The 11,217-nt window shown below is 45.6% G+C and overlaps 1 protein-coding gene across 2 annotated transcripts in view; it reads right to left on the bottom strand.

Annotated features, from left to right (window-relative positions):
- Positions 1-11,217, bottom strand: part of zgc:158464 (uncharacterized protein LOC791139 homolog) — a 135,850-nt gene that overhangs the window by 54,296 nt on the left and 70,337 nt on the right. For both annotated transcript variants that reach the window (XM_048617145.1, XM_048617144.1), the window contains exon 3: positions 706-918. In XM_048617145.1, coding sequence (XP_048473102.1) covers positions 706-918 — 213 coding nt within the window. The remainder of the gene's footprint in view (positions 1-705; positions 919-11,217) is intronic.

The following is an 11,217-nucleotide window of genomic DNA, read 5'->3' as shown; positions in this document are numbered from 1 at the left end:
CTCTCTCCATCTCCCACTTCTCCCTCACTCAGTTCTGCCCCTCTCTCCGTCTCCCACTCCTCCCTTTCTAATTAATCACTAGTAGCTCTGTCACTGTTTTTGTCACTGGATGAACACATTGAACAGTGTAGGACAAAGCCGTAACAATCTAAAAGGTCCATGGATATAATTCCAGGAGAAAGGGAGGCAATAGGAACAGGGAACAACATTGGGTTCATTCTCCCCCATCCCGATACATTGAAAATGGGAGTTATCGAAGAATCACAGCAATCAATGTCTACAAAGGAGTCTACAACAGACCCAGGCACAAGGTGCGGAAAACCCTGGATGCTGGAGAGATTTGGGAACCATTGGGCCAAAGTCACCCATTCCTCGCTCAGCACCTTACACTCCCCACATTTCTCAGCTCACATTGCAGAGTGACCTCTCACTGGAGGGCAATCCAGAACACAGTAACCAAATTCATGTTCCCTGGCCTGGTGAGGTTAGTCTCCCCGTTGCTGATGGTCTGTGCGATTGTTGGTATCGCTCTGGAGCAGCTACACTGAGGAATACTGGCCAGGGAGTGGAGAAGGGAGACTGAAAGGGCCCAGAGCTCATGGAGTTGGAGCCCAGGGTGAACTATTCCCTCCTGAGGTTGGTATCCAGTGAGGACAAAATGAGAATTTTGTTATGACTTTGCCATTAAGTAGGAAACACAGCTACCTGCAAACGCCTTGGAGATTCGATCCTTCTTCCATTCCCAGGGCTGGTCGTATTCTCCCGGCGGCCGCTCATCATCTTCTGGGAGGCGACTCTCTCGTAGGCGGTGGGACATCTCCGTGTCGGACTGTCCGCCGTTCTCCACCGGCTCGTATGGAGTGTCGTACAGCGGCAGCGATCTGCTGGATGCATCCTTCGATCCTCTCCGGCGTATCTCTGTGTGACATCAGGAGATTGTTAACAAAACCTGAAAACTCTTAGCAACACAACAAGAGAAACTCCTGAGCCTAGGGAAGTACCTGGCAGACTCTGAACAGAGAGGGACATTGGTTTTAAAAAGGTCAGGAACAGAGGCAGGAGGACGTCATATTTGGGCTGCCAGGTCTCTCCCACTATTCTGCTGTGACCAGACACCTACATTCTATGAAAGAAACTTTTAAAAATGCAGATAGGGCCCTTAGCTAATCAAAAAACTTTAACCAATCATCTTAGAAAATCACAGAGTAGGCCATTCACCCCTTCAATCATCCAACTCAATACCTTTTCCACCTTTCTCCCCTTGGTCCCTTTAGCCCTAAGCAATATCTCCTCCCTGAAAACATTCAATGTTTTGGACTCGACTGCTTTCTGTGGCAGAGAGGCTCCCCACTCTCTGGGTGAAGACATTCCTCCTCATCTCAGCCCTAAATGGCCCACCCCCATATCCTGAGACCGCGGCCTCCTGCTTCTGGAGCACTTACTTCACATTCTTGCATTGTTTGTACTCCGTCTCATCTCCAGAGCCCCTCTCGCTCCCTTTCTTATGTTACATCCCTTGGTCGCCTGCAGCAATGACACAACAACAATTTGCTGAGCTGGGATGCACCAGCCCTCCACTGCATCTCGAGCAGGACATCTAGACTCACTGCCTCTAAAATGTGACTCAAGACGCCTCCAGGAACTGTGCAGCCCAAAGTCCCTCTAGAGGGATCTCTCCCTGTCGCTAGAGTCAGGTTTTGCGATGCCAAGGGGTAAGTGAAGCAACGAGAATCCACCAAAAGTTTAGGAAGAGAAATGTCAGCATAATTCCCTCAGCAATGGACTTGAGATGATAAATAATGGCACAGTGGAGAGAAGGCGCAGTTAGGGCTGGGATTGGGAGCCCCAATTAGACCAGAGGCTTTTTTCCTGTAACCAGGTGATAGTGAATAATCAAACAGGCTGAAAACTGCACAAGGGAAAAACAGAACCAATTTAAGCTCAGGGCTGCCTGCTCCCTCATTAATTAGCTATAAGCCTCACCTTCCAGAAATGGAGAACGAGGTCATTCATACATCAAAACTGAATGGCCTTTAACACTGCAGCCTGCATAATTAAACTTTAAAGTTACATTTAGACTATGTGCTTTTAGCATACAGTGCGTTATTGCTTCAATTGTGCCCCAGGGTATTTACCTGATACAATCATTAATACAGTGCATTTGCACACACAATTCATCATCCAAACATAACCTATACACCATGGTAATGTAGGTTATTAATGACCCTTCCTACGTACAATTAGCAGAGTACAGTAGATGTGCAGAAAATACCATAAATCACATCTTTAACAGGTTGAGACCCAAATCTTTTCTGCCCGCCTCTCTTGAAGAGCTGGACTCTCTTCAGGGTACAGCACATACACGCTTACCACTCATTTACCAATCCTTGGCATTGACCTTTTGATGAGGGGCAACGGATGGCTATCCAACCATAGGAGATATCACAACCACATGGTAACCAGTTCCTGCCAGGAGACTACATGTGGCTTTATCTAGCAATGTACAGATGGTTAAGCAATCACATTCAGGAACTTCTCATTTTTTTCTTTTTCTCTCTCTCTCTCTCTCCCTCCCTAGCCCCCCATCCCCAACAGCCACATAATTTGCACATGTTTCTCACTACCTGGAGGTCAAGAAGCAGCAATGGATGTGAGCTGATCCCATCAGAATAGAAACAGTGTTGTAGATCTCTCCAGGGCTGTGGTTTTAAATGGGGTGGAAGGGGTGCTTTCAGCACTGCTATGAATGATGGGACACCCTGACCTCCATTGCATGTCTTGCTGCAGAGCAACAGAAAGGGAAGTTGGTGGGAAATTCCCAAGGCAGTTGATACAAGTTGAAGATCAGACTCCTTAAAGGCAGGGATCTGGAGAGCTCTCACACAAGCTGAACACGGTAGAGTCAATATACCTGCAAATTCACATTCTTTCGACAATCTGTCCTCTTTTGTTACTGCAACATCAGAATAGCTGCCACATTATAGAATTCCCACTTACAGCTCAGCGTTCTATTACTTTATCATAAATTCCACAGCTAATTCAAATGAAGTGTCTGACTGCAAATATGAAGTACTTTACTTTGGACTTAATCTATTTTTGACCATGTAACTGGTCAATATTTGAGTGTAAATTGATACCAATTGTTTTGTTCAGTCAATTCTACAACAGGAAAGAATTCACTTACACCAATGCTGTTAATGTACAAGAGACTCAATTCTATCCCTTCAATTACTGCCACCAGCAATGGCGATTAGAGAAGCATCTATTGATTGAGTCCTTTGGACCATCGGCAGTGCCTCCCCTGCCAGGGGTGTATCACTATTCATGGCAGTGGGTCTGCAGGAAAGTACCTATATTAAAGGGGATTTCATAGAAATATAACAGGAATTGTTCAGGTTGCTTTGAAGGGAGTGAATATCCATTGGAAGTTCCTTGAAATTGAGTCAAAGTGTTGCGTCAGCAGGCCACATCTCAGGAGTGCACCAATAATTTAAGAGAGTGCCTCAGGAACGCACCAGTATTAAAACAGGTTCTCCCGGGGATGAATCAGAAGCTGCATTAGAAGATCTGAACATTAGAAACAGGAGAAGTAGACCATTCTGCCCATCATGCCTGCTCCCCCATTCAATAATGATCAGGGCTGATCTTGGGCTTCAATTCCATATTTCCACTCTTTCCCCATACCCATCGATGCCAAAAAATCTGTTGAGGCCAGCCTTAAATTTATTTAACGATGAAGATCCAATTGCTGGTAAAGCGGGTTAGAATTGTTAGTTGGTGGTTTTTGACTGATGCAGACTTGATGGGCCAAAGGGCCTTTCTTTCAGCACTGTAGGCCTCTAGACACATGATGGAATATATCTCGGTGAGGTAGAAAATCCTTGAGATTCACAAGCCTTTGAGTGAAGCTATTTCTCTTCATCTCAGTCCTTAATGCTCGCTCTCTGATTCTGGAGACACAGCTCATTTCCCAGCCAGCAAACCAATCTCTCAATGTCCCCTTCAGAACTTTCTACATTTCAATTAGATCATCTCTCATTTCTCTGAGTGCCAGAGAATACATCCCCAACTTATTTAGCCTTTCAACACAGAAACTGATCCATCTACCCTTTGCTATACCATTCCCCGAGATGGACATATCCTCAAGTTTGGAGACAAAATCTGTGCTCCAGGTTTTGTCTTGTGAAAGCTCTGTACAATTGTGGCAAGACTTCCTCATTCTTGAATTTCAAACCCCTTGCATTAAAAGCCAACATGCTGTTCACCTCTTAACTGTTTGTTGTATCTGCGTGTTTCTCATGCAAGTACACCCCCAAGTCTCTCGGAACATCAACATTCGTAAGGCTCATGACATTGGTTCCTAAGGCTGCACCAATTGTCTCAGGAGGTTCTCAAGACTGCATTAATAGTCACAGGGTCTCCAGAGAGTCTAGGACCAAAACGAGGGGTGGCTCATATGAGTAAATGAACAAGTGAAAAAGTACAGCACAGGAACAGGTCCTTCGGCCCTCCAAGCCTGTGCCGACCATCATGCCCTAAATAATCTAAAAACAAACCTGCCATTTTTCGATCCGTATCCCTCTATTCCCTCCCTATTCATGTACCCACCTCGGTGCCTCTTAAATGTCTTCAATGTGCCCACTTCCACCACCTCTTCTGGTAGTGCATTCCAGGCTGCTACCACTTCCCTCGCACATCTCCCTTAAACTTTCCCCCTCTGACCTTGAACCTGTGCCCCCTTGTAATTGAAACTTCAACCCTGGAAAAAAGCCTCTGACTATCCACCCTATCTATGTCTGTCATAATTTTGTAGACATCTATCAGGTCTCCTCTCAGTCGCCGTCTTTCCAATGAAAACAATCCCAGTCTTTTTAACCTTTCCTCATAGTCAATGCCCCGGAGACCAGGCAACATCCTGGTGAACTTTCTCTGCACTCTCTCCAAAGCTTCCACATCCTGCTGGTAGTATGGTGAACAAAACTGCACACAATACTCCAAACTCCATATAAAACAGAGATGAGGAGGAATTACTTCTCTCAAAGGGCAGTGAATCTGTGGAATTCTACCAAAAAGACTGCTGTTATGGTTGGGTTGTTCAGTATATTCAAGGCTGAGATAGACAGAGTTTCAATCAGTCAGTGGAATCAAAGATTAGGGGGAAAAGGCAGGAAAACGGAGTTGAGGATCGTCAGAACAGCCATGATCTCATTGAATAATGGAGCAGACCTGATGGGCTGAATGGCCTACTTCTGCTCCTACATCTTACAGGGTATCCCTGGGAACGTGCCAACATTCACAGGAAATCTCTCACACAGTAACATGTTAAAGCTAGCACCCGACATGAATCATCATCCTGAACAGATGAAAGAAAACAAATGACTGAAGAGAAAACAATTTTTCATATTTCATCTTCATCAATGTTCTTTCAGGAAACACTCTCCGAGCGCGAGAGAAATAAGGATTTACAACTGAAGACCTTACCTGACCAAATAGCTTTCTTTGCATTCCTAATTTCAACAATCCTTCACCCTAATTACAAGCAAGTTAAACAGTGCATTGTGCACCACTCTTATTCTCCAGCACAATCACTCAAACACATTAATTGCTCTGCATGAAATGAATTTAAAAGATGCCCTATATGTTAGCTGTGCTTGGCATGGAGCACTGTTCAGGCAGGTGCCCGGAACTATCAGCTGCGAGGGATTTCAGGCAGCTGGTATCAGGTCCTGCCAACCAGAGAGGGTGACAGCTCCAAACCTGATATTCGGTGCCTACAATGCAAGTTCTGCTAATTTGAGTGAGAAACACATGTGGCTCGGTTTATAACAGGATGAGAACATAACTGATTAGAGTCATAGAGATGTACAGCACAGAAATAGAGATGCTTAGCACAGAAACAAGACCCTTCGGTCCAACTTGTCCATGCCGACCAGATATCCTAAATTAATCTAGTCCTATTTGCCAGCATTTGGCCCATATCCCTCTAAACCGGTCCAATTCACATACGCATTCAGATGCCATTTAAATGTTGCAATGGTACCAGGCTCCACCACTTCCTCTGGTAGCTTATCCCATAAATATCTCTCTGAAAAAGTTGCCCCTCTTAAATCTTTCCCCTCTCACTTTAAACCTATGCCCTCTAGTTTTGGATTCCCTTCCCCTGGGGGGAAAGGACTTTGACAATCACCCTATCCATGCCCCTCATGATTTTATAAACCTCTATAAGGTCACCCCTCAGCGTCCTACGCTCCAGGGAAAATAGCCCCAGCCTATTCAGCCTCTCCCTATATCCCAAACGCTCCAAACCCGACAACATCCTTGTAGATCTTTTCTGAACCCTTTCAAGTTTCACAATAGCTCTCCTATAGCAGGATAGCAAACACCATTCCCTGCCTCCACCACCAGCGCTCAGTAGCAGCAGTGTGTACGGTCTACAAAATGCGCTGCAGTCATTCAGTGCCCCTTTGACAACACCTCTCGAACATATAATCGCTCCCACCAAGATGGGGCAGGGTAACCAGCACACATCGCCAATTCCGAGACACACACACCAGCCTGATTTTGGAATATAGTAGTTGTACCTTAATCATTGCCAGGTCAAAATCCAATGGCCCCTCTTGCACAGTGTACTAAACCTTATAAACTTCTAATCAGTCTCATCAGGAACTCTGAAGCTGGGCCAATATTTGACGATTTTTCTTAACTCAGAGCTCAGCCTTTCAGGAATGAAGCAAGACAGCTTTCTCCCACACAAGGTGCTGTGCAAATCCTGAATACTTTCCCCTTCCTCAAACAGTGGCTCATGATTTCAGCATTGGGAATGATGAACTTTCTTAAACAATAACTGAGAGACACCTTTCCTTTGCAGAAACGTGAATGTGCGAAAAAACATTGGCACAGAACTGAGGACAGAAATAGCGGGGGTTGACCAGGAAATTGATCGAAGAGGTGGGTTTGAAGGAGATTCCTGACACGGAAGAGGGGTTTAGGGAGGGAATTCAAGAGCACAGAGTGGTGGGAAGCTCAGTAAACTACCAGGTGCAGGAGCGGAGGAGGTACAGGAGGCAAAAGGAGGCCAGGCTTGAAGGCTGGCAGAAATTTGCAGAGGGTCAGGAGCAGGGCTGGAGATGTTCAAAAAAGCTAAGGCTATGAAAGAATTTGAACTAGAGGATGAGTTTTAAACTTGGGGCATTGGGAACCAAGGTGGGAGAGAGGGCACAGAGGTGGATTGGCACACTTGCCTTCATCGGTCACAGCATTGAGGAGTTGGAACATCATGTACAAAACATTGTTAAGACCACTTTTGGAATGCAGCGTACAATTCTGCTCACCCTGCTAGAGGAAGGATGTTGTTAAACTAGAAAGGATGCAGAAAGAAGATTAAAAAGGATGTTGCCGGGATTGGAGGGCTTGAGTTATAAGGAGAAGTTGGTTAGGCTGGGACTTTTCTCTCCGGAGCGTTGGACGCTGAGGTTTATAAAATCATGAGGGGCATATATAGGGTGAATAGCCAAGGTCTTTTCCCTGGGATGGGTGCGTTCAAAACCAGAGGGCATAGGTTTAAGGTGAGAGGAGAAAGATTTAAAACGGATCTGAGGGGCAACTTCTTAATGCAGAGGGTGGTGCATGTACGGAATGAACTGCCAAAGGAAATGATAGAGGCAGGCATAGTTACAACATCTAAAAGGCATTTGGATGAGTACATGAATAGGAAGGGTTTAGACTGGAAAATGGAACTAGTTCAGTTTAGCATACCTGGTCGGCATGGATGAGTTGGATCGAAGGGTCTGTTTCCATGCTGTATGACCCCATGATTTAGTACAAGTTAGGGTACGGATAGCAGACTTTTTACTGAGCTAAAGTCTACAAAGGGTGCAAGATGTGAAGCCAATCTCAAACAGGCTGAATAGTAAAAGAAATAGTAAATTAGGACATTTAGTAAAAATATCGATTGCATGTAATTCAAACAAACGTTATTGAATCTAAATTAAACCGAGTAGTGAGCAGGAGTTTAATACCCAACATTTGAGTAATCAGTAAAGGATGTTGCAAGGTTTGAGCAGTTGTGGAATATTGAAAGCACAAACCTGCTTCCAAGGAGGGGTTTTCCTGGAGTGAGAAAGGAGAGTACGATGGGAACAATTGAATTATGTGGGGTCCATTTTTCACAGCCATTTCATTTGTCCTGACAGCTATTCAATTAGTTTCAGTGTCCCCCAGTGACTACACACAGAGAGACAAATGCAATCAAGATTTATGCAAGGGTTTTGGCAAATTGACTGCCCAATTAGAGAGCAAGCTGCCAGGATCTTCTTTTCCCAGTCTCACTCTCTGTTTTAGTTTCATGTCTTTTCTTGTCTGTGTGTGGGTCAACACTGGCTTCACATGGAGTGGGCAGCCTTCCCAGTTCCGTGCCCATGCCACATGCTGCGCCACGCGAGGGAGAGTGGGAGCGGTGCTGCCTTTCATTGTCAAAGTGCTCAGGAGTAGTTCCTCAGAATGCCAGACGGCAACAACAATGGAATCTTGGAGGGGAAAAGACCAGGAAAAATCAATTTGGGTGCGGATCTCTGGATAGACAGGGTTAGAAATGCAGGACCCTGCAAGGTTCAAACAGATCAGCTCCAGAGTTGCTAGAGAGTAAGTGATGTTCATTAGACATTTGTATTTAAGAACGGAGTTCTGGTGGGGCTGTTATGATGCAGTGGTAGTGTCCCTGTCTCTGATCCAGGAGGCCCACATTCAAGATCCACGTGCTCCAGAAATGCGTCATCTCTGAACAGGTTGATTAGAAAGTATCTCAAGATGTGGCAATGGTGTAGACCAGAAATCCAGAAACACACGTAAGGGTCCAACTTTGAACCTCACCTCAGCAGCAGGTGAAATTTCAATTCAAGGGTTCTCGTAGTGCAATCAATGGTATGGATCTCTGGGCTAGGAGGACCAGGTTCAATTCCCATCTGGCCCAGGAGGTATGTCATAGCACATCCAAACAGCTTGGTTAAACTGACAGAGCTAAGTTCTTCCTCAGTAGGGTGGTGATTTCAGAACAGGGAAACGACCCAGAAGGGAAATGTGGAAATTGATGCTCGTACTATATTGCAGATTCCCACCAAAATCTTCACTTAAGTGTTTTGCTGCCTAATTCAACATATCGCTACAGATGTCTGAAACAATCAGAAGCCTATAGATCGCAAGGCGAAAAGGATGGCTGAGGTAAGGTTATAGACCGTCAGAAAGCACAGGGAGAAGAATGGATGGAGTGAGAAGTCTATAATTCATAGTGGGAGGATGTGGAAAGAGAAAGAACACTCTGCAGAGCAGAGATCTCAAGAGTGTTAATAAAAGAGAGACTAAAAAGATTGTGGCACACAACTGCAGAAAAACCAAAAAGAATGTGCGAAATATTGCTGAAGGGCACGACTTGTTCTCGAAGCTTTTCATCTTGCACTCATCAGAATTAATGTAAAAATGCCAGATTTCAACCCATTGCAGCCACCCATACAACAACAGGGTAAAAAGGGCCCTGACTGCTTTCGCCATGGCAACACTTCAACCAATGGGGAAGCTACAGGCTCCCCAAACTCCCAGGTAATTCCCAAAAAGCTGCAAGGCTTGAACATATTGCTTTGTTTGCAGAGAACAGGTTCCTGCATGTGAATAGATACCACAAGTATATAACATTACGAGTTCAACGCAGTATGTCAAAGTGGTTGTTAGGATGTGTAAAGTTAAATGGTTGCACTGTAGATTATTACGATATCTGAAAAATAGCTAGACTCGGGTACATTCTGGATTCACAGTTCTAAGGCCCAGGGCCACAGGCTAAGGAACTCTCAGGTCCACTTCTTACCACATATTCCCACATTTGCCTCACTTGCATTTGCGAGTTTCAGATTATGGGATCAACGCCAACGTTTTGCCAGTTATACCCAACTGTACCACATGGATTTTGGAAGTTAGAGTGATCTGGTGATCTCCCAGTGAGATTCTCCTGAACTTCTCTCAAACCCTCAGTCCACCCCAAGTTGGATACAAACACACCAGTCCCAACTCACTCTGCAGTAATGGCTGCTGGCAAAATATACAGAGGGGCACAAAGGGTAGGAATCCCGCAGCAAGTAACTCACCTCCTGACTCCTCAAAGCCTGTCCACCATCTACAAAGCAATGTCACTGGAGTGTGATGGAATACTCCCCACTTGCCTGGATGGGTGCAGCTCCAACACTGAAGAAGCTTGACACCATCCAGGACAAAGCAGCCCGCTTGACTGGCACCACTTCCACAAACATCCACTTCCTTCACCACAGATGCTTAATAGCGGCAGTGTGTGCCATCCAAAAGATGCACTGCAGCAATTCACCAACAATCCTCAGGCAGCACCTTTCAAATCCATGACCACTTCCATCGAGAGGGACAAGGGCAGCAAATACATGGAACACCAGTCCCCTGCAAGTTCCCCTCCAAGCCACTCCCCATCCTGACTTGGAAATATATCACCGTTCCCTCACTGTCACTGGGTCAAAATCCTGGAATTCCCTCCGTTAGGGCATTGTGGGTCAACCAACAGCATATAGACCACAGCTATGAAGAAGGCAGCTCACCATCACCTTCTCACGGGTAACGAGGACTGGGTAATAAATGCTGGCCAACCAGTGACACCCATGTCTCACGAGAAAAAAAACACAAGATTGCTCCCGCCCATCTTTGAACTGACTTGGCTTAGATGGCAGCACTCAAATTGGAACCTCTGGATTCATATTGCAAGAGTTGAGCATGTGATCTCATTTGAGAAACTGCTTTCAGTGGGGAGGGTGTTATGTTGTTGGAGGTGGTATTGTTAGAGTGCAATGTGAAATTGTCAGCTGGTTCAGGCTATCGAGGCAGAGGTTGACGATTCCAAGGCACATTTGAAGAGTGGGAGAGTTTAGTTTCCCTGACCAGTAACCACGTCTCTCCCAACACCAGAAGTATTTACCATTTCTCACTTTGTTGTCAACTCAAGTCATTGGATTTCAAAACCAATCAATGTAAGGAATCTTGGGTGCGGGGGCGAGAAATCAATGTGGGGAGGAATCGAGGTGGGGGAGAGAGAGAGAGAGAAGGCGGGGAGTGAGAGTGAGAGGGGGGCAGTGAGAGTGAGAGAGAGGGAGGGTGAGAGAGAGACGGGGAGAGAGAGAGACGGGGAGAGAGAGAGAAGGTGGGGGAGAGAGAAGG

The sequence above is a fragment of the Rhincodon typus genome, chromosome 36, assembly GCF_021869965.1.
Source record: "Rhincodon typus isolate 14 chromosome 36, sRhiTyp1.1, whole genome shotgun sequence".
Taxonomy (NCBI): domain Eukaryota; kingdom Metazoa; phylum Chordata; class Chondrichthyes; order Orectolobiformes; family Rhincodontidae; genus Rhincodon; species Rhincodon typus.
Note: the sequence above shows the minus strand (reverse complement) of the source record. Positions and strands in the feature narration are given on the sequence as shown.